This window comes from Seriola aureovittata, chromosome 10, assembly GCF_021018895.1.
Source record: "Seriola aureovittata isolate HTS-2021-v1 ecotype China chromosome 10, ASM2101889v1, whole genome shotgun sequence".
Taxonomy (NCBI): Eukaryota; Metazoa; Chordata; class Actinopteri; order Carangiformes; family Carangidae; genus Seriola; species Seriola aureovittata.
In genome coordinates, this window is record NC_079373.1 from 11,306,343 (window position 1) to 11,325,703 (window position 19,361).

Consider the following 19,361-nt stretch of genomic DNA (forward strand, 5'->3'; position numbering starts at 1 on the left):
GTAGCCAACGCAAAGTCTACAAACTACCTAATTTTGCTACAACAAAGTCGTTAGGATGATGTTACATTAAACGATATTAACATTAAAGTCAATAAATTTTACAGGGAACAGGAAATATACAAATTGAGACCCGTTTTTAATCAATATTTGTTAACATTTTGTAAAAAAAAAAATAAATAAATAAAATACAAAAAAACAAACAAACAAGTGTGCCAAATTCGCTATTAACAGTTCCTGTTGCTATGTACAATTGTATGTAGTGACAACCATCAATAAATTGCTTTCACATTGAAGACGTGGTGGTTCTCATGCAAATTCAGCAGTTTTCTTAATTTTAAGCGGACGTTATGCACCATAACCCCAGATTCTGAGAGCAGGCGTAGTCCTCTTCTTTAGGACACCTGCATGCACCTGTCCCTTTCACCTCACACAGTATCTTTGACTCCCCGGCAGCTCCTCCCTTACTGTTTGAAAATATTTGGAATATAATGCCCTAATGGTACAAGAGAGCAGCCCAAATTATACCCGACCATTTAAGAATAACTAACTAAAATGGGCGGAAAACCTTGCGATCTGGCAACACTGTCAGCAGTTAAAGGGGTGGGATAATTACAAAAAACTTCTTAAATGCCCATGTGAACAGTGGATTTAAGCATGCAAATCAAAATTTAAATGGTAATAATACGCTATCACATTATATCTTTTAAGCATCAGCTACATTAAATTAAAATGTATGTAAACAACTAAAGCAGTGATGTCCTTTGATGTAAAAAGAAATATCTACTAGGATCTAAAGATGGGTGGTGTCTTCTTAAAGGTCCTTTATAAACATAAACTGGTTGAAATAAAATACTTTGATTTTTATTTAAAGGCCCTGCACACTCATGGTATATATATTTACATATTGTATCTTATTTGGGAATGATTTCAGACTGTGCAGGTCTGTGTTTGATTGACATCTCTTTGCCTAACTTGTTATGACCTGGTGGGACAAATAACACTTATACCTCCACCAACCTTAAACCTGAGCAGATGTCTGATCAGCTAAAATAGCTGATAACTAAAAGTGTGCAGGGAAAACATTTTCAGCTGCAGTTCCAACTGGTTACGGGCACACCTCAGCCTATGAAAAATATACATTTCTCTTGGGGATCATGTATTATCGAGGCATTCAAAAGCTGCAACTTGCACAATATTTGGTGCAACCAACCATTTTAATGCACTTGATAAATCCCAAACATGGGAATTCTATCATTTACAGTCAACACACATACAAATGAAAGTTTTTACTGGTAAATTGGCAAAAACTTTCAAATATCCCACTGGGTTATAATACAGACTAATTTTCAAGTACAAGTCAAGCATCAGTTTCATCACACATGTATCACTTAAATCCATGATATTTTACATACTAGTAACAATATTTCTAAAATGTTGGTGCCTAAAACCTTTAAACAAATTTAATAGTGGAAATAATCATTCAGAAAAAAACTTTACTTTATTGGAAACAGGTTTTAAAGCAAAAAAATTAAACTATATACAGCAGTGTATATCTGTATCCGTGTACAGACATTACTTGGTTCCAATTGGAGGTGAGTGCCACACAGCAGAGCTGGTGCGTTTAAAATAGCGAGGCTTGCTCTTGTAAAATATGTTTTCCAGTTTTGGTGGTTCAATCGTTCCAAAGAAAGAGTCTAAATCAGGAGGGTTGAAGTACTGCTTCATGATGATCTGCTGCAGGTTGGGACCTGGGAGGAAGAAAAAATATAAACAATGTTTTGACTTAAGACTACACAACCCGAGACTGCAGTCATATAACTTACAACCAACAGGTCTGTATATTATATTAAAAAAAAAAGGTAACAGGCATTTTTGGCTAAATTGACAACTGTTGCAGGCCTCTGACTGTCTTTAATTTTTCCAGCTGACTCATAATGAAACGAAATCTTGGAAAAAGATTGTTAATATGCACTTAATGGCTACATACATGACATAATGCTAAAGAGGCTAGAGCTGCATGTTCCAGGTGTATGTTCACCAGTTGATGTTCCATGCAAAGGTTGTGGACATAAAAACATGCTGTTCTTGTTATGCAGAACAGAGTTAGTCACTCTAACATAACCCTGTTTGGCCTCTTGGCTTACATACTTGTTTGTATTTTAAAGCAATATGTTTTCAGTTTGAACATTACCAGAGGAAAGGATTTTGAGGATATGAACACTACCTGATGTGTTTGGCAAACATTAACACTAGCACGAGTATAACTTCCCCAAATTCAATAAAAGCCAACATTAGCCTAAACTCTGATAGCATCCAGGACAGTCTGCCACACAGTGGAGAAATGCTACACAGTAGACATGCTAGTTACAAACAGAGGCAGTCAGCGTGAGCGACAACGATGGAGTCGAGGGAGTGTGGCTTAATTTCACACAAAATGAAGATAACAGCGCAACGTGCAATGTCTGTGGCAGTAAGATTTCAAACAAAGGGTGGAAACAACAGCAACATGCTGGAACATCTGTAGACGCAGCAGGGCATTAAATATCAGGAGTGCCATGTTTTTGACGCTCTACGCCGCCGGTCAACGAGTGTTTCCCAGTCTCAGCAGAGCAGTGAAGGTACGTATTAGTGATGGGTCGGTTGCGAACGAGCTGGCTCTTTTAAGTGAACGATGGGAGCTGGCTCCCATCAGTCGTTTGTTTTTTTCTTTTTTAGTAAATTAATACAAGGCAGACCTAAAGACGCAGACAGCACCCCCCACCTCGAGAGATTGAACAACTACAGAGCTGTTATCTATCTTTTTCAGTGTTCAGGGACTCATAATAGAACTTGTGTTGTTGACACTGAAAACCTGTATAGACCTACTTTTTTTTACACAGAAAATCCACAGGAATCGATAAAGAATCGGATCAATAAGCAGAATCGATAATGGCATTGATATCAATAAAATCTTAGAAATTCCCATCCCTAACAGTCGCTTTCAACCTTGTTTGTTATGAAACATTAATCACTAAACTGCATCAATGTACAACACTACTGCAGCAGTTTGGACGTCTGAGCCTGATCATTCACACATACCCTCTGCCCAGGACGGAATCGGTTTCCTCGGGGCAGACTCATCATCAGTAGAGTCGTCACTGTTTTGGTCCATTCCGTAATCCTCTGCACTTTTGGACATAACCAGAGGTTTGTTGCCGCCCTTTGGAGTGATGGAGTATGACTGCGGTGATTGCTGCAGAGGAGGATAAAACACACATTACGGATCTTGAGATTATGAATGATGAGAAATTAGTTCGCTCACATTTTAAGACAGAAATCCATGAAATACTTGTACGTAATTAAAATTTTACCTCGATATCCACAGTCACATTCAGGCCACCACCTTTTCCAACCGGTGTACTCATCACAGAGTTCTGAAAAGGATAAGGACAAAAGTTGTAAATGTTTCCACCACGGCATAACAAACCAGTAGAGACTTTTCAACATTCAGGCAAATGATTCATGTGAAATAATACCTTCAATAAAAAACAATTACAACCAAACGCAATCTTTTTCTTGCCTTACATGCACAGACGCAGAACGTTTTTTTTTAAATGTATCTCATGTTTACAGTGAAAATGGTCTTACCTCGATATCCATAGTGACGTTCAGCCCAGCAGCAGCCTTCATTACAGAGGGCAGAAAAAAATAAACAGTACATTTAGTTATTACATCATCAATTAGATGAAACCAACAGATCCTTTATATTGAGAATAGTTAACCTTTATGTCAACTGTTGCTAATGTTTTGCTGTGCTAGTTTAGCTAAACTAAGTATATTTTTCCCTTGCTGGTTTACCTGTGTCTTAGCAGCCTGTTTCGCAGCAGCCTCTCTCTGCTTAGCAGCTTCCCTCTCTTTAGCAGCTTTCTCCTCTGCAGCTAACCTCTGCTGCTCCTCCTGCTGGAACAAAAAGCACATGAACAACCAGACAGCTGAGCACCTGAGCAATATACCCGAGAGAGTAATCTGAGTTCAGGTGTTTGCATCAACATACAGTCTCTTGATAACTTCACTCAGTTACTACGGATTCTAATGGTGAAATCAAATAAAGATCACCAGTCTCAGCCATATAAGTGTAGGGTAAGATATTTGCCTGTCAGCACAGTTTTACTTATTTGAGTGGCTTCTTTTGACCATGTGACTGCTTAGGCTTGTTATGTGCCATCTCCCGTGCGTGTACTATAAAACTTATAAAATTTAATTTTGGACTGATCAAACATCACACTTCAGAAACATGTTAAAGACATTTTGGTTCCAAATTTAAATTTCTTACCAGTTTTCTTTTCTGCTCCAGTTCTCTCCTCTCTTTCTCTCTCGCTGCTCTCTCCAGTTCACGCTGCAGAGCAAGAGCTTTTTCTTTTTCCACTCGCTCCCTGGGAAAAAAAAAAAAGGCAAGAAGTCAGAAAAACAAGCCCTGGAGTCTCATCTTCACCTGTGCAAATTTCAGTTTAATACACCTTTCTCGTTCTCAAAAGGTAATGAGGCTACTCACTTTACAAAGTAGCACTAATAGATTACCTTTCAGCAGCAGCTTGTCGTTCTTTTTCCAGCTCCCTCTCCCTCTCTCGCTCCTGCTCCCTCTTCAGCTCCTGTGCTTTGCGAGTCTCAGCCTGCTTACGAGCTCGCTGTTCCTCCTCCTCAGCCTTCTTCTTGGCCTCCTGCTGCCGCTTCTCTTCCTCCTTAAGTTTTAACATACACAAAAAGCATAAGAAAAAGCCTGATTGCAATGTATAATGGCAAAGGAAATTAAGTAAAAAAAAAAAAAAAAAAAAAAAAAACCTTGTCATGTGGCAGACATGACAAGCGATGAACAATTTGTACTTTGCATACATACATACTGTATATTGAAAAAAAATCCAGAGATAGGCGTTAAAGACACTAAAACATACAACAAGTGTGTAAAAACTACTCATCCGTCGGTATGGCTACATCAAACACACAGACCAAACGAAGCGCAGATATGACTAAATAAATAATAGCATCATCTCACTGCTTGCTGAACCTTCTTCCTCTTAGCCTCTTCTTCCAACTTCTTCTTTTGCTCCAGCTCCTCTTGACGTTTTATGGCCACCTTCTTCTTGGCCTTCTCCTCTGCCTGACGCTGCATTAAGAGGCACAATATCAAAGATGAGACATCATGCTGTTTTGAGGTGAACATACAAATTCAATCACCAACTTTGTTGCATACCTTGTCATTTTTTTCATCAATCTGAGCCATTTTCTGCTCGATCTTCTTTTTCTTTTCTTCCTCCCTCTGTTCTTCTTTTACTTTGGCTTCAAACACCCTTCTTAGCCTCTCATCCCTCTTCCTAGAAAACAAAATTTAAAAGTTATGTGTTATAAATAAATGTGATAGTTATAATAAAAAAAAAAAAGATGACTTGAATCACTAAACTGTCCAGTCATAGTGTATTGACTCTGAAAGACACTGATCATTAACCTTTTAAGTTCCTCCTGTTTCCTTTTCTTGTCCTCCTCCATTTTCTTCATCCTTTCCTCCTCCTGCTCCTGCTTCTTTTTGAGTGCTTCCAGTTTGTGACGCTCTTTTGACTGACAAGACAGAAAGCAATGACAGAATAAGATAAAAAGAATTTAGGAAATGTTGCTTTCAGAAAACACCTTCTACACTTAATTAAAAACAGACTGTAATAGGTGGCAAATATCAAAATAATCCAAAAGATCACCTCTGAGAATAAGTCAAGTCAAGTTTATGTTCAAGTTGATATTATTAAACAGCAGGGACACATGATATCAGGGAGACATCCTGTCCTCTGTCCTGTGATTATTGGTCTCTGAACATCTGTGCAGACAGTTTCAGCAAATACAGGGTCCCTCCAGAGTTCAACAAATCACATTTCAGGTCATTACCAAATGTAACAATAATTCCCGTTAATATAATGAATGTATGGATAACTAAACAGTCTGTAATCCCCAACCACAATAACCGCAATAATCAACCTCTCAACCTCCATTTTGACCTTGAATGCCAGGCTGGATCTGCATAAATGTGATTTGATTGGCTAGTGCTTGAGCTGCTGCTTGCAAGGCTGAACTTTTCTCACAAAGGAACCACAACACAGTTTGGAAACGCATGATGTCACTCGATTCAATGTGAACAAAAAGTATCTCCAGTGAAGTCTCCAACGCATACTTGTGAGTGTAGCGAGAGGGGTCAGATGGCCCCTGAACTAGAGGTGCCGTATGAGGCGACTTAACATTTCTTACTTTAAAGTCACAGAACTCAATTAAAAGATGACAAAGACAGGCAAAACTAGAGACGCAAAAAGTAGTCGTTTTGTGTTTCTCTCAGTCTGGGAGTATAGGTGGGGTGGGGGGGCTTGTTACTTGTTTATGCCCAGGGGCTTGTTGCTTCATAATACATCCATGCCTGGATCCAGATGAGCCACAGAAAATTGATTGACAGATTAACCAATTGAAAATAAATCATTAATTTATTAATCAAAGTTTTTAGATTTTCTAAGGGAACTGAATTTAATGCTTTTTAAGACCTGCAGATACCCTTAAGTATGTACAGAAAGTTAACCACGTAACCAACTGCCTACAGCTCTCAGTGGTGAATAAAACTCCAGAGATAGATCTTGTATCGCTTTAAACAAGCTTTGTTGCACAGTCAAGCACAACTAATTTTGTACCTATATCTTCTGTAACAATAGTTCATCTAACAAAACACAAAATGAAGCAAACCAACAGAGAATCACCCAGTGCATCACCACAACAGTGTCCAAACACCACCAGGAGCGTCAAGAGTGTCACAGTCAGCAAACAGTGAGGTTACCGAAGCTTTTTAGGTGGTTTGAAGGGTTGTTAGATTATAAAGGCTTGCAAAGTATGAGTATTAGTGACCTGTGAAATCAGAGACACAACCAACTAAAAAGTACAGCTTGGGGGTGTTGTTAAAATGTATATCCAGTAGCCCCTTTCACACAAGGACCCTGCAAAATTGCAGGGCTCAATTATTGTGAGTAAGTTTCGGTTGCTTACGCGCATGTCTGTCTAAAATACATGAGGTGTAGTATAGGGCCTAATTCTAAACAACATTTAACCCTAACCCTTTTGAATTATTTATCCAGGAATGTTGCAGCTTCTGTTCTCACTAGAGACCATATCTAATAGAAATCTCTCTAAATCTTGAGCAATGAAGATGCGACAGCCTTAATTTCAGCTCTGATGGAAACAAAATGCCTGACGATTTAGGTTGAAATATAAACGTGGGAAAGGGGCTCTTCTAAAGTTAAGTTCTAAATGAGGAGACATTTAATCAAATTGCATAATGGGATATTAGACACCATCAAACGCCCACAAAGTTCTTCAAAATTCACTTACCACTATACCAACACTCAACTGAGGAGAGGAGAAAAAAAAAATCCAAATAAGAGGACCACATAGTTTGACAGCGCAACAAAAGCGAGTGATAACGTTTTCTAAATTTAAGAATACACACTTTATCAACTGCAACAATATCAAATTTAATTGTGACATTTCTCCATGTTTATTTGTGCTGTTGCAAGCTACAAAATGTTCTAAAAAGCTACATAAGATTATGGTTTAGACACAATCCTATTTACTTTACATTCACTATAACACCACATCTGTTTTTGGCCAGTTAATAAGTATTTTCTGCTCTAAACAGCACTAATAATGAGAGCTCAAATTCAAAAACCTACAATACAAACGGAGGTGAAAGATACAGTTTTACTATAAAGGTAGCTTTGGAAAGTGACAATGTTGTTGCTTTGCTACGAGTTAAATGTTTGACTTACCTTAGAATCACCCCTCATCGGAGTGGTGTGTTTAATAAAGGACTTGATAACAGCTGTGCGGCCGAGGGAGTTTGGAGTCATCATCAGCATCTGATTCTTCTGCACAGTGTGGAGAAAAGATCTCATGTTGGGCCTGATTGCCTGTTTATCAAAAAACAAAGAAGAGGAAATTCCAAAGCATTACTATTTGATTAAAAAATTCATCCATCCTTTTTCATACACATTTCATATTTCCATTTTACAACATTAACACTCAGGGAGATTTTTGCATCTTACACTTTGGCTTTTCTTGGGAGGAGAGAACCTCTTTGTGGGACTTTCCTCTACAGTATCTGGTGCTTTACGTTTAGTGCTTCGACTTGACCTGGAGACACAGAAAATGTTTTTGTTTAAAAAAAAAAAAAAAGAAGAAAAAAAAAAAACAGCTAAATCCTGACAATATGTAAAGACAGGACAACAGCCCATCAAATGATACCCAGCACACACCCACAACTCACCTCCGACTTGACTGGGAAGTCTGTTGCTTCTCAGTGACAACTGAAACACAAATGCAAACATGTATTTAGCGCATACATGTTACATTTGTTACAACTTTCAGATACCAATACATTTTTATATTCAACAAGAAATATTAACTAAAATCTAACTAAACAAGATCTAATTAAAACGTGTTGATTTTTCATACCTGTTCTCTTGTTGGGAGTGCTCATTTTCTGCTCAGCAATAAACAACGATGGGGGTGCCAGCGTGGGAGAGTTTGCAGCCACAGAACGAGTAATACGCCCAACAGATGGATGTATACTCTGGTTAATCTAGGTAAGCATTTGATTGATATAAATAATATTAAATATCAGCTGATCAATAAGTGTTGGATGAATTCAATTTCAGTTAGACGCTTAACAGACAAAAACATTTATACCTTTGGAGTTTCCTGAGATTCCTCTGCTGCAGCATTATCCTCTGTGTCTGAAGTTACAGCTTCTGGCATGCTATAGCAGTGAATACATTCATATTTAAAAAAGAACTTATGAATTCATGACCAGTCACATGTAGCTAAAAGCAGGTTATGAAGACAAATTTACCAGTTACTGTTACAAATAGCTTAAATTCTAGATGCAAAGTCGACAATGTATGCATCCACGCAAATAAAAATTTTATTACTCACACTTCCTTATCCTCTTCCTCCGTAGAGTCCATGCAAGAGTCCACTACAAACAGAAAAGACATTACATGATATAAAACATAGCTTAATAAGAATCAAAGTATTAAAGAATTTGCAAATGTTCTGCATTTTATGTATTTATAAGCTACATATAGCTCATCTCTCACCACTAATGTTGCTGCTACATGTGGAGTTGCCCGTGCGCACCGCCTTCCTCTTAAGCATGGAACGACGGGATGCGCGGCGAACAGACTCCTGTGTCATACTGTGTCGCAGACCAGCCAGTGAGTGACGTAACTTCAGGGAGCACCGCACAGAGCTCCGCCGTGAGCTTTGCGCAGCTCCAGCTATTGCAATCTTAGCAGCTGTACGGCCAGGAGATGGCTCCTGCTTTTTAGCAAACTCAGCAGACAAGCGGTCTGATGAAGAAATGTTGACGACAACCTCAGGTAAGGGTTTCTTGGGTGGAGATGGGGCAGTGCTAGGTAAGTCATCAGGCTCGACTTCTGCATTGTTCCCCTTGGTATTTTTGTCCACCTCTTCTTCCTCTACCAGCTCTGGTTTCTTGTTCTGCACCTCTTCCGTTTTACAGCTGCTGTGAGGTGAATGGCTCACATCCTCTGCCACCTCTGGCTTTGTCTGTTTGTTTTTACGGGTGTTGCGTTTAGGCTGTGTAGTGGTACTGTCTTGAGAGGTGGAAGCTTCAGGAATAGATTCTTCTTCAGCAATGAAGTTCAGTGATTTGACAGATGAGCCACGAAGGTTACTGCGCTTTCCCTTTGAAAACCTGGGAAGGCAAGGAATATTTACTAAGAGTTACAAAGGCACAACATGCTTAAAATTCAGGTTTAAAGAAATGTGATAATTTAGACCTTACTGTTGTGAAATGAAAGCAACAAACCTTCTCTTTGCTTGGTTGTCTTCCTGACGCCCCAAAGATACACGCTTCCTGCGACTATTCTTTTTCTGTGATGGTGTTTTTGGCATTAATTCTGGTTCCGCATTAAAATCTCTGAAATAAAACAAAACAGCTTTATTAGTAAAACCTTCAAAACAATTATTGAGTAGAACTACCCAGAATGAAATATTTCTAAAGATGGAAACCTGTGAAAAAAAACAAACAAGAGACCTAACAATTTATTCAAATGAATTTTAGGACATTACTTCAAGCGTACCTTGAGAACATGCGGTTGGCTTCTTGTTGGATCTCCTCAAGCCAAACCATGTGGACATTATCAATGTCACTGATGAATTCTTGTGTCTTGCCATCAAACATTTGCACGAGGGAACGTACAGATGATAGTACAGAGTTCATGGTGATGGCCTGGGGGAAAGATTGAGCAATTAAAATCAAGACAAGTTGGGACAAATTTGGAGCTTCATCTAGAGAACATTAACACATGAACAATTTTGGCAGTCTCTTTCGCCCTTTCAGTATGACTATTTGAACACACCTGTTTTAAACCAACTAAACACCCACCATTAACGTTACAAAAAAAACTATAACTTTATCTACCATAAAAGCTACACTGTAAATATCTGAATGTAATATCACAGTCTATTTAGTCACTTCTGCTCGAAAAGGGATCCTGAAATATAAGGCACACACCTACAGCTCATTCAAGGGTTAACAGTGTTGCAAGGTTAACTATCTAGGTTATCAGTGACACAGACAAGAAACCTTACTAAACAATTAAAATGTCATTTCAAGTCACTGCCAATTCTGGGGAAATGCTGCCTCTTCATAATGTCAATACACAAACTAATAGAGTACATTGACAAATATGTGAAACTGCACATTTGAAGCAGTCATTTATCAGTCTAGGTTTTTCTGGTTTCTGTTTGTTTTTCAGTCTCGCGTTGACAGATCCATTTTGCACTGTTCTTGTCTTTGTATGTGAAGTCGGTGCATGCGTAATGTCTTCTGTTTTCGCGGATGTATTAGTGTGTTAGCTATTTGAAAACAGTGTGGTCGACAGTAACACAGCTGTCTTCAGCTCTGACACATCGCGTTACAGCAAAAACAGAGCACATTAACAGCACCCTAACACAGACCTGAGCGTTTTATAATATAAACGTGGATAAGTAACGTAACGTTACCCAGGCAACAAGTTAGCTTAGCTAGCTAACATCAAAACACCCAAAAAGAGACCAACGAGCATTAAAACTCAAATAATTCCAATTCCTAAGACAGTGACACTTACTGGTAGACACAGTAAGTTTACTTAACTGAGTTGGATATGACGTTTTAAATTGGTCTGCAATTAAAAGGCTGTCGCTACGATGTTAGCTAGTTAACGCTAATGTTGCCTTTGAATATTTACCTTTGATATCCAAGTTTCTGAAAAAGAAATCCGATGCTCGCTGCTCCACTAATGTTAAAAAGTAAATCTATCGCATACTGACGTGAAAATAAATGTGCTAAAATGAAGGAACGTCAACTTTGTTTTCAGCTCATGTGTAAACTTTACAGGACGTCCTGGACGGTAACAGCTCCACCGTTTCCTCTGCGTCCAACTCACCCGCTGAAACCGTTTAACTGGTTCAAAACCACACCAGCCAATCCCGGGGCTCCGTGACCAGAGGAGCTGCTCGATTTGTGGATTGTCTCTGAAAAGGCGGAGCCAGACGTTTGGATGAATAGCGAGGAGTGGTGCGGAGTGCGGAAACGGTCGACATGTGAATACAAATCATGCGAACACGACGGAAGTGCTGGGCGGTGTTACAGCGCTGCTCAGATTTAAATCAACCAATCCATGTTAGCCAGGATTTGCTCCGATCCGACCACGGGTAATCTGCGTGTTTGGTAGAGACTGCGACAAAACACATACGAGTTTATTTTAAGAAACCCTAAAGCATAGCCACGCTATAAGTAAATTTAGATGTGATGGCCTCTTTCTGTCCTCTGTCCCATATTCTCTTGCAGACTTGTAGGGTTGTTGCTTTCTTTCTTTCTTTCTTCAGAAAAGCAAAGCTACAGGATGTTTGAAGACATTGGTAGCACAGCAAAGACTGGCCCAGTTCACAAAGGTAAACCTTTCAACTGTACAGTGACCCTGAGAGCCCAATGCACCGAAATGTACGAAAAGACATGTAAATAGACAAAACACAAGCAAATTCAGGAATAATGCAGAAAACACAACCAAACCAGCTGCAAACCCAGTAGGGTTTTGTTATTGATTATTTTCTCACCGAGTTTTTTTTTTTTTTTTTTAAATGTTGTGCATGCATTATGAAATTATTGAAGATATTTTTCTTAGTTTGCGTGCGTTTTGTGTATTTGCATGTCTTTTCTTAAGGTGCAGTGTGGTGAGGTCTCAAGACCACCACAATATTGTTTACATACTTGTAACAAAGTCACAAAAGATGGAAACAAAGGGGGGAAATTTATTTGAATATATTTCATTTACAATACAACATAATTGGTTCAAGGTTTTGTAACATGGCATATTATAGAACTGAGGAGCTTTTTCAAAAAGTATTCCAAATAGTGTAAATAAATTTCAAGACATGTTTGTACCAAATTTTAAAATTAACAAATAAACAAGGGAGCAGGTGCTACATACTCACCATCAGTTCCCCACCTCACAGTTCTCACAAAACCAGTTTTTCTTTTTGCATTTTTCTTTTCATTCAATCTAAACAAATAATCCATTCACATTTTGTAAATCCCTTATGATCCTGCTCCGCGATGTAGCCATAAAAACATGGAACTCATGTTGCCCTCCTTTTTTGAATTTTGTACATTATGTCCATGGTTGGTCAAGTGAATGTTACCATACAACATAAGTTCAACATATGTTTAAATATGCGTAAGTGAAATGATTAGCAGGGTCAGGGCTCCTCTTTCAGAAAGGCCAGCAGGAAGACGTCCAAGCCACTTTGCAAACATATCCTGGCTCTCGAGGAAAAGTTACTGGCTGCCCTGAAAATATAGATGTATATGAGTTAATTCAAAATAATCTGTTAGTGCATCGATATATATGTCGGCTGCCATCAAGACTTTGTGCAACATGATAATTCACAGGAAAATACATATACATTTCTGGATGTGAAAAAGATGACATATGTCTTCAGTTTAGCGTGATGATGATTTTGACATCCAGATTAACCTCCTGAGGAGCCCCAGGGCAAACATTTGTTGTTGGGTCCATACTGACTTAAACTACACATAGCAGTTTCATTAATTTCTCAGACCCCTGACCTCTGATAGTAAATTCAAATTTTGACATTTTTGACAATTGGTCAGATGAAACAAAGCAATCTGAATATGTCAGCTTGGGCTTCAGAGAATAATGATGCGAGTGTTTCACTGACATTTTATACACTGATCAATCGATTATAAAAACCTTACAGTGCTCCAAATGGAGAATGGAATTGCCCGAGGCTTTCTCTGTGTTAATTGAAAAACTACAAGAAATGAGCACACGGGGCCCCTCCTTAAGACTGAGCCCACAAGATGGACAATGGAGGACCTGTTATAGTTCAAATTCTATGTCAGTGGTGCAAGTTTCTAGTGAATTTGCAATTAATGCAATTATGCAGAAAGAAATATAATAGAATAAACATGGGGCTTTTGTGGCTCCTGACAATATTGGGCCCCTTGCAGTTGTATACTGCCTGCTTGCCTGGTTGGTAATCCAGCCTTTATTGCACTTTTTCTTATTTTATCACTCAAATACTATGGCCTTCCTATAATCACATGTACTACTGTTATCAAGTTTATATGTTCTTGCCATTTTGTTGCTTGAGTGTATGAGTGGTTCACAGTTCTTTTCTTGGGCTATAGTTCAGGAGGTGAAGTGTGTTGTTCGTTATCATTAATGTACTTACTTTCATTATAGCAGCAATGAGAGTTCTAAGAAACTGAAATGGGCAGCTATCATTGCATATCTTAGTATGTCTTTTACCTGGCGTGAGAGGGATTTTAGTTCCTGATGCTTTCAGGACAACCACTAGATCGTAGGGCTTGGTGTCGCCATCTCTGCTTGCCTGTTCCCTCAGTATGATGCAAACATCATCTTTCCTCAGCAGCCAGTCCATCTGACGGCCCAGGTAGTTCACACCACGGACGCAGAGCTCAGAAATGTCATGGGGAAGAAGTGGGGAAAAGGACAGGCATTCCTTCTGAACTCTACAAAAAAAAACAAAAAAAAAACACTTACAATGTCAAACCTTGTATCACTGTGTGCGGGCTGTGTGCATAGTGAGGTGTTTTTTTCCATTGTGCACGGCGGGCAGATTGATGACTGACCTGAAGCCAGTATAACCAAACAGCACAGCTTGCAGGAATCCTCCCATACCTGTCAGGAAGTTGACCGCACCAGAGCCGTCTGATGATTCACTCCACACCTGTGAGGACAAGGTAATCACTTATTCACTGAGTATTGAGTAAAGAGGCATAATGTGGGTGTGAGAGTGGTACCTGGAACGGGCCCTGGATGTTGCTGAAGCACTTCTCAAGTAAACGTTGAGCTTTCTCAGCCTCCCCCAGCTCCAGCCAGCCGATGGCAAACATACCCTTACAGTGGAAAGACGTAAAAGCATTTACATTCAGTGCAAAGGGACACTGTAAAGCACAGCTGATTATATGTACCACAAACAATAAGTAAATGATGAAGCCTGTATTTTTAATCATTAAGTCGTCCACTTTAAATGGAGGAAAATAAAGAAGTGCATTCACTCAAGAACTATACTTCAGAAGAAGAGGCAGTGTATTTTCATTTTATTTTCTGAAAGGTGGAGATACTAGTTACTTTACAAATAAAGATTTGACATATAAAACAAAATGCATTGTTATGGATCAGATTTCCCAACAGTCTAAATTAAATAAAACAAGCGTCCCCTCCACCAGCTACATTCTATCATCAGTAATAATAATCAGATATTATATAGTAGAATACTGATTGCTGTAAAACAAGTGTGTTTATTTTTGACACTTATAAGCAAGACTACTACAGGTTAAAGTAGAGTGTAACATTAGCACAAGTAGGAAGGACTCATAATGTCAGTTAACTAACTCATAAAGCAAAATATAACTAGTTTGCCTCCATAAGCTACTATATGCAAGACTGGTATACAGGGCTATAGCAATAAAACAATAGGAGTGTCGAATTGAGCAAAGGCTTTTTATGGTTCATTTATTCATCTTTTAATTTGAAAATGGAAAAATGTTATAAAGTGTCACTTCAAGTAGATTTTTGCTGTTAATACTTAATTAATCTTTCACAGTCAACCAGAGTTAACAACATCAGTTTTGTGCTCACCACACAGCATCCTGTGTCTTACCCATGTCATTGCTGGACCATTAGGGTCTGTGACTGGCTCATACGCTTCCAGATCATTTCTTCTGATCTCCGGAGACATTGTCAGTCCAAGAGGATAGCCCAGCATCACTGTGTCTGCTTGTTTCACTGGATGACCTGTCAAAGGTCCAAAAGACAGTGTGACATCATTTAATGACCACGTTATTTTTGTAATGTGGGTCAGTGCCAACAAAGGTGCAAAAATTCACCTTTAATATAGTCATCAAATTCAGGATGGTACTGGGATTCTTGGTCAAAAGGTATCTTGATGTGTTCGCCCACGTCTTTCCATTCCTTTGGTGCAGGATGCTGGAGTATATCAGCCAACTCTACAGCGAACTGGAGACTGACAAATGCGAAACGTTTTGTATTATTGGTATTCACCAGTTAATATGCAGGGAAACATTCAAATACTAGTACCTGAATTTGGCCACTGTGTTTGTGTAGACAGAGTTGTTGACATTGTAATAATACTCATCAGGTGGCATGACACCTAAATGGCAAAAAAAGCAAAATGCTTCATTATATTTGAATAAGAATATTCATGCTAATATACAATAACAATTACAACAGTTATGTCATCTTTTCATTTAAAATGTATGAATATTGAAAAAAAATCAAGTTGATCAACAGAAATAGAAGCAAAAGAAAAAATATCTGACATTACAGTAGCAAAAATAAAACAAAATGAAGTGAATTTGATTTTTTTTTTTTTTTAAGAGGTGTTAACATTTAAAACTTAATAAGAGTGAGAGCGAAGTTCCACTTCTCCATAGACATCTTTTGGTGTGATAGTTTTTCCTCTGGTAGACGAGTCAGATGTATTTCATTGAGCTTTTATTAAAGAGTCAGCCTGATAACCATGGCAAGATTAATAAATTAAATGTAATTACTGTCTTTCTAACAATGGTCTTTACCTAGGAGGTGATATTTCTGCTCCTGAGGGTTCCATGTTGCTCTAGAAACCCAGTAATCAGCCACACCGTATATCACCTCGCTGCCCTGTCCCTCCCTGAACATGGACAGATCCTGCAACAAAGAGCTGCAGTTAACACCCTCACACAGGCTGAGACAACATGATGGTGAGTGGGGATAAAGAAGGAGCCTGTACCTCAGTGAGGTAGAGATAGTGCTGGAAGGCCAGGGTCACGTCTCCATTGATGTGAATCTCTTGTTGTCCATAAATGTCCTCGGGACACACCTCCCGCCCTGACACAGCACTCTCCCACGGAAACTTTAGTCCCTGCAAAGATACAATCTTTTCTTCAGAGGACTCAGGCACAGCTTCATTGTTATTAGTAAAATGCAGAACACACACACACACACACACACACACACACACACACACACACACACACACACACACACACACACACACACACACACACACACACTATCAGTATCAGTATCAGCCTTAAAATCCTGTATCTTACACTCATACTTTGTAAAATACTGTTGTTACATCCTCCATTTTGTCAAATCAAGCATCTAATATGAAATAATGATTTGTTGGATCATTCTCTCTAGTTATTTGTGACTTATTTGAGATTAAGTTTGAGCTTAAATTAGTTTTCAGTCGGGGCGCCTCAGTGGCTCACCCAGTGGAGCACGTAGCATAGAGGCTTAGTCCTAACCGCAGCGGCCATGGGTTTGAGGCCGATCCACAGGCCCTTGCTGCATGTCATCCTCTCTCTCTTTCTCTCTCTCTCTCTCTCTCTCTCTCTCTCTCTCTCTCTCTCTCCCTGACCCTCCTGTCTATCTGTCCTATCAGAATAAAGGCAAAAGTTCCCAGTAGCCTACTACTTTTCACCCTTCACTGAAAGTGTGTTTAGCTCACTAACTAGCTGTGAACCTACATGCATCGTGAGTGTCAGTGAATGCAGAAGAGCTTGATGGTGACACCTGACCATCCCACTGATCTTCATACCTTTAAGCCCTGCCTTTGGGCGTTGTCTTTTGCGCCATCTATAGTCTTCACCCTGTACTCCAGCACAGCTCGGGCTAACTTGGGGTAGAAAAGGGCGATCCCAGGATACATCCAGATGTCCTGTCACAGGAAGGTACAGTCACTGTGTGATACAATGATCATACAACCAAAAAAGACATAAAAAAGACATATGTAGGCATTAACTTCCACCAGCCTTACCTGGTCCCAGAAAACATGGCCCCAGTAGTCCTGCCCATCCCCACCATTTGACAGCCCCCCTGGACTGACTCCACCAAAGGAGCTGGAGGTGTCATGTATGGAGGGGAAGGCACTGAGGAGGTAGAACATGCAGCCAATCAGAGCCTTGGAGAGGCTCTCTGACCCTGTCACCTCCACCGTGCTCTGCAGCCACAGCTCTTTCCAGGCCTTCTCGTGAGAGGGACGCAAGTTACCAGTCGCCATCAGATCCAAGCCCTCATCAAAACTGGCCTCAGCAGAGTCTAAACTATTGGCCACAATCAGGATGAAGCCCCAGCGAGCCTGGCTCTGCTCTGGAGGCAGCGTCAGAGTCTCAGGTATGTAGGTCCAGAGAAGGTGCACTGCGGGACAGGAGCCACCGGGGAACTCAGCAGTGGTTGTCTGGCCTTGGATGTGTCTGAGGGAGAGAGGAAGTAGCCCATGTATAAAATCACCCTTGTACTATAAAGGAAAAAAAAGTATTTTACATGTTTTTGTTCACAGTACCTCCCTCCTTTGTAATCAGGACCAGACTCAAAACCAATGTCTTTGCTCTCAGGTGTGAAAGAACTGACCAGCTTAACAGTAACTGGCTCCTCTGACGTCACCTGCCGCACCAACAAAATCTCCATCACCATCAGGTTGGAGTAGTAGCGATGTGAATATAAAGACTGTGTGGCTGTTACTCTGGCTGAGCTCATGGTGTGTGTGAAAATGCCTGGATGAGAAGAGGAGACAGTTAGCAGAGATAATTCTTCGCAGCATGAAATAAGCTCAGCGACAACACAGGTTGCTCTGCAGAGGTCACCTGTGTGTGTGTCCAGACTGTAGGTATGTTGGGCAGGTTCCTCCACCTCAACTTTAACCGCCAGAGGACAGGGGACATCCGCGCGGTGACAATGTCCACCCTCTCCGTTATACACACCACCCATGTGCATGATGTTGTTGTACACCTTCCAGCCCAGACGCCCGTTGGCCAGTGGAGGGAGGAAGCGGAGGTCATTGGGCAGAGTGTCGGTGGAGAAGACGTAAGGGTCTGAATCACAGGACATGGCGAGGAAGGGATTTCTGCTTGGAAAACTTTGATCAAACCAAGAAGTCGTGTCCAGTTTGGTCAGGGGTCGATCAGAAGGTCACAGGATGTCTTCAACTGAATGAACAATTATTTTACTCATTGCAGGGTCTGAAAACATTTCTATTTTGACAGCATTTTTGTATTTCCACTACCGTACCGTTACCACCGAGATTATGGACAGTTGCATGCTACATTTTTGCAAAGTTTTTTGACTATTTTTGGACCATGTACTGCTGAGAGACATTAGAATACTACTTGAAATTTTGACTGTGGAACAACACACCCACACACACACCCACACACACGTTTCACAGGTTCCTGTTAGTAAAGGTTATTTGTAGTTTGTGTACTTTGACACTTTTGTGTCACGAGACATGTACAAACATCATCCTGAGTTGCACAGATCCAAACTGAAAAAAAATAATTAAGCATATCTGACATCGTCTTTGAAGGTTTTCATTGGCACAAACATAAATACACAATCTCAATGATCAAGCGAAGCCACTCCTAAAAGTCAGAGTGAACTGTTGCAGCTCTGCATAAACATCCAGCATATTTCCCTCACACACATTTGAACATTTGGGAGTGTTTCACATCTCACATGAAGAGGAAGTGGCATCTGTTTCTGCAACAAAGAGGAATGCTGGAAAACCCAAAGTGAAAGAAAAATCTGCAGAGGCTCCCAAACCGGTGGCTCTTTACGGTTAAGCCTGTGAAAAACAGCTTAGGAGCTCTAATTCCTTTTAAAGTTCATATCTAGTCAAAGTAAAGAACTCAAACGTTTGCTGACAAAGTGGGTCCAAGTTAGTCGAGTACTACAAGTGTAGGAGGAGGC

The 19,361-nt window shown here is 39.9% G+C and overlaps 2 protein-coding genes across 6 annotated transcripts; both read right to left on the reverse strand.

Annotated features, from left to right (window-relative positions):
• Positions 1-1,195: 1,195 nt before the first annotated feature.
• Positions 1,196-11,508, reverse strand: incenp (inner centromere protein). Of its 5 annotated transcripts, none has more exons than XM_056388308.1 (21): positions 11,307-11,508; positions 10,158-10,306; positions 9,884-9,994; positions 9,150-9,769; positions 8,986-9,028; positions 8,740-8,809; positions 8,506-8,632; positions 8,318-8,357; positions 8,097-8,184; positions 7,821-7,961; positions 7,384-7,401; positions 5,480-5,589; positions 5,228-5,348; positions 5,042-5,140; positions 4,558-4,718; positions 4,313-4,412; positions 3,838-3,939; positions 3,628-3,663; positions 3,351-3,413; positions 3,079-3,232; positions 1,196-1,748 (listed from the first exon to the last, which is right to left on the reverse strand). In XM_056388308.1, the coding sequence occupies exons 2-21, from the start codon at positions 10,295-10,297 to the stop codon at positions 1,573-1,575; spliced, it is 2,520 nt and encodes an 839-aa protein (XP_056244283.1). In that variant the 5' UTR covers positions 10,298-10,306; positions 11,307-11,508; the 3' UTR covers positions 1,196-1,572. The 5 variants fall into 5 exon arrangements, with proteins under 5 accessions (XP_056244283.1, XP_056244282.1, XP_056244280.1 ...); XM_056388307.1 differs by having other exon boundaries at positions 3,838-3,936; positions 5,030-5,140; positions 11,307-11,507; XM_056388305.1 differs by having other exon boundaries at positions 5,030-5,140; positions 11,307-11,507.
• Positions 11,509-12,349: 841 nt separating this feature from the next.
• pgghg (protein-glucosylgalactosylhydroxylysine glucosidase) lies at positions 12,350-19,361 on the reverse strand. The gene is made up of 14 exons (XM_056388390.1): positions 19,128-19,361; positions 18,260-18,601; positions 17,959-18,169; positions 17,434-17,869; positions 17,215-17,334; positions 16,399-16,530; positions 16,205-16,316; positions 15,708-15,780; positions 15,497-15,633; positions 15,271-15,404; positions 14,408-14,503; positions 14,237-14,334; positions 13,893-14,116; positions 12,350-12,907 (listed from the first exon to the last, which is right to left on the reverse strand). The coding sequence occupies exons 2-14, from the start codon at positions 18,501-18,503 to the stop codon at positions 12,831-12,833; spliced, it is 2,094 nt and encodes a 697-aa protein (XP_056244365.1). The 5' UTR covers positions 18,504-18,601; positions 19,128-19,361; the 3' UTR covers positions 12,350-12,830.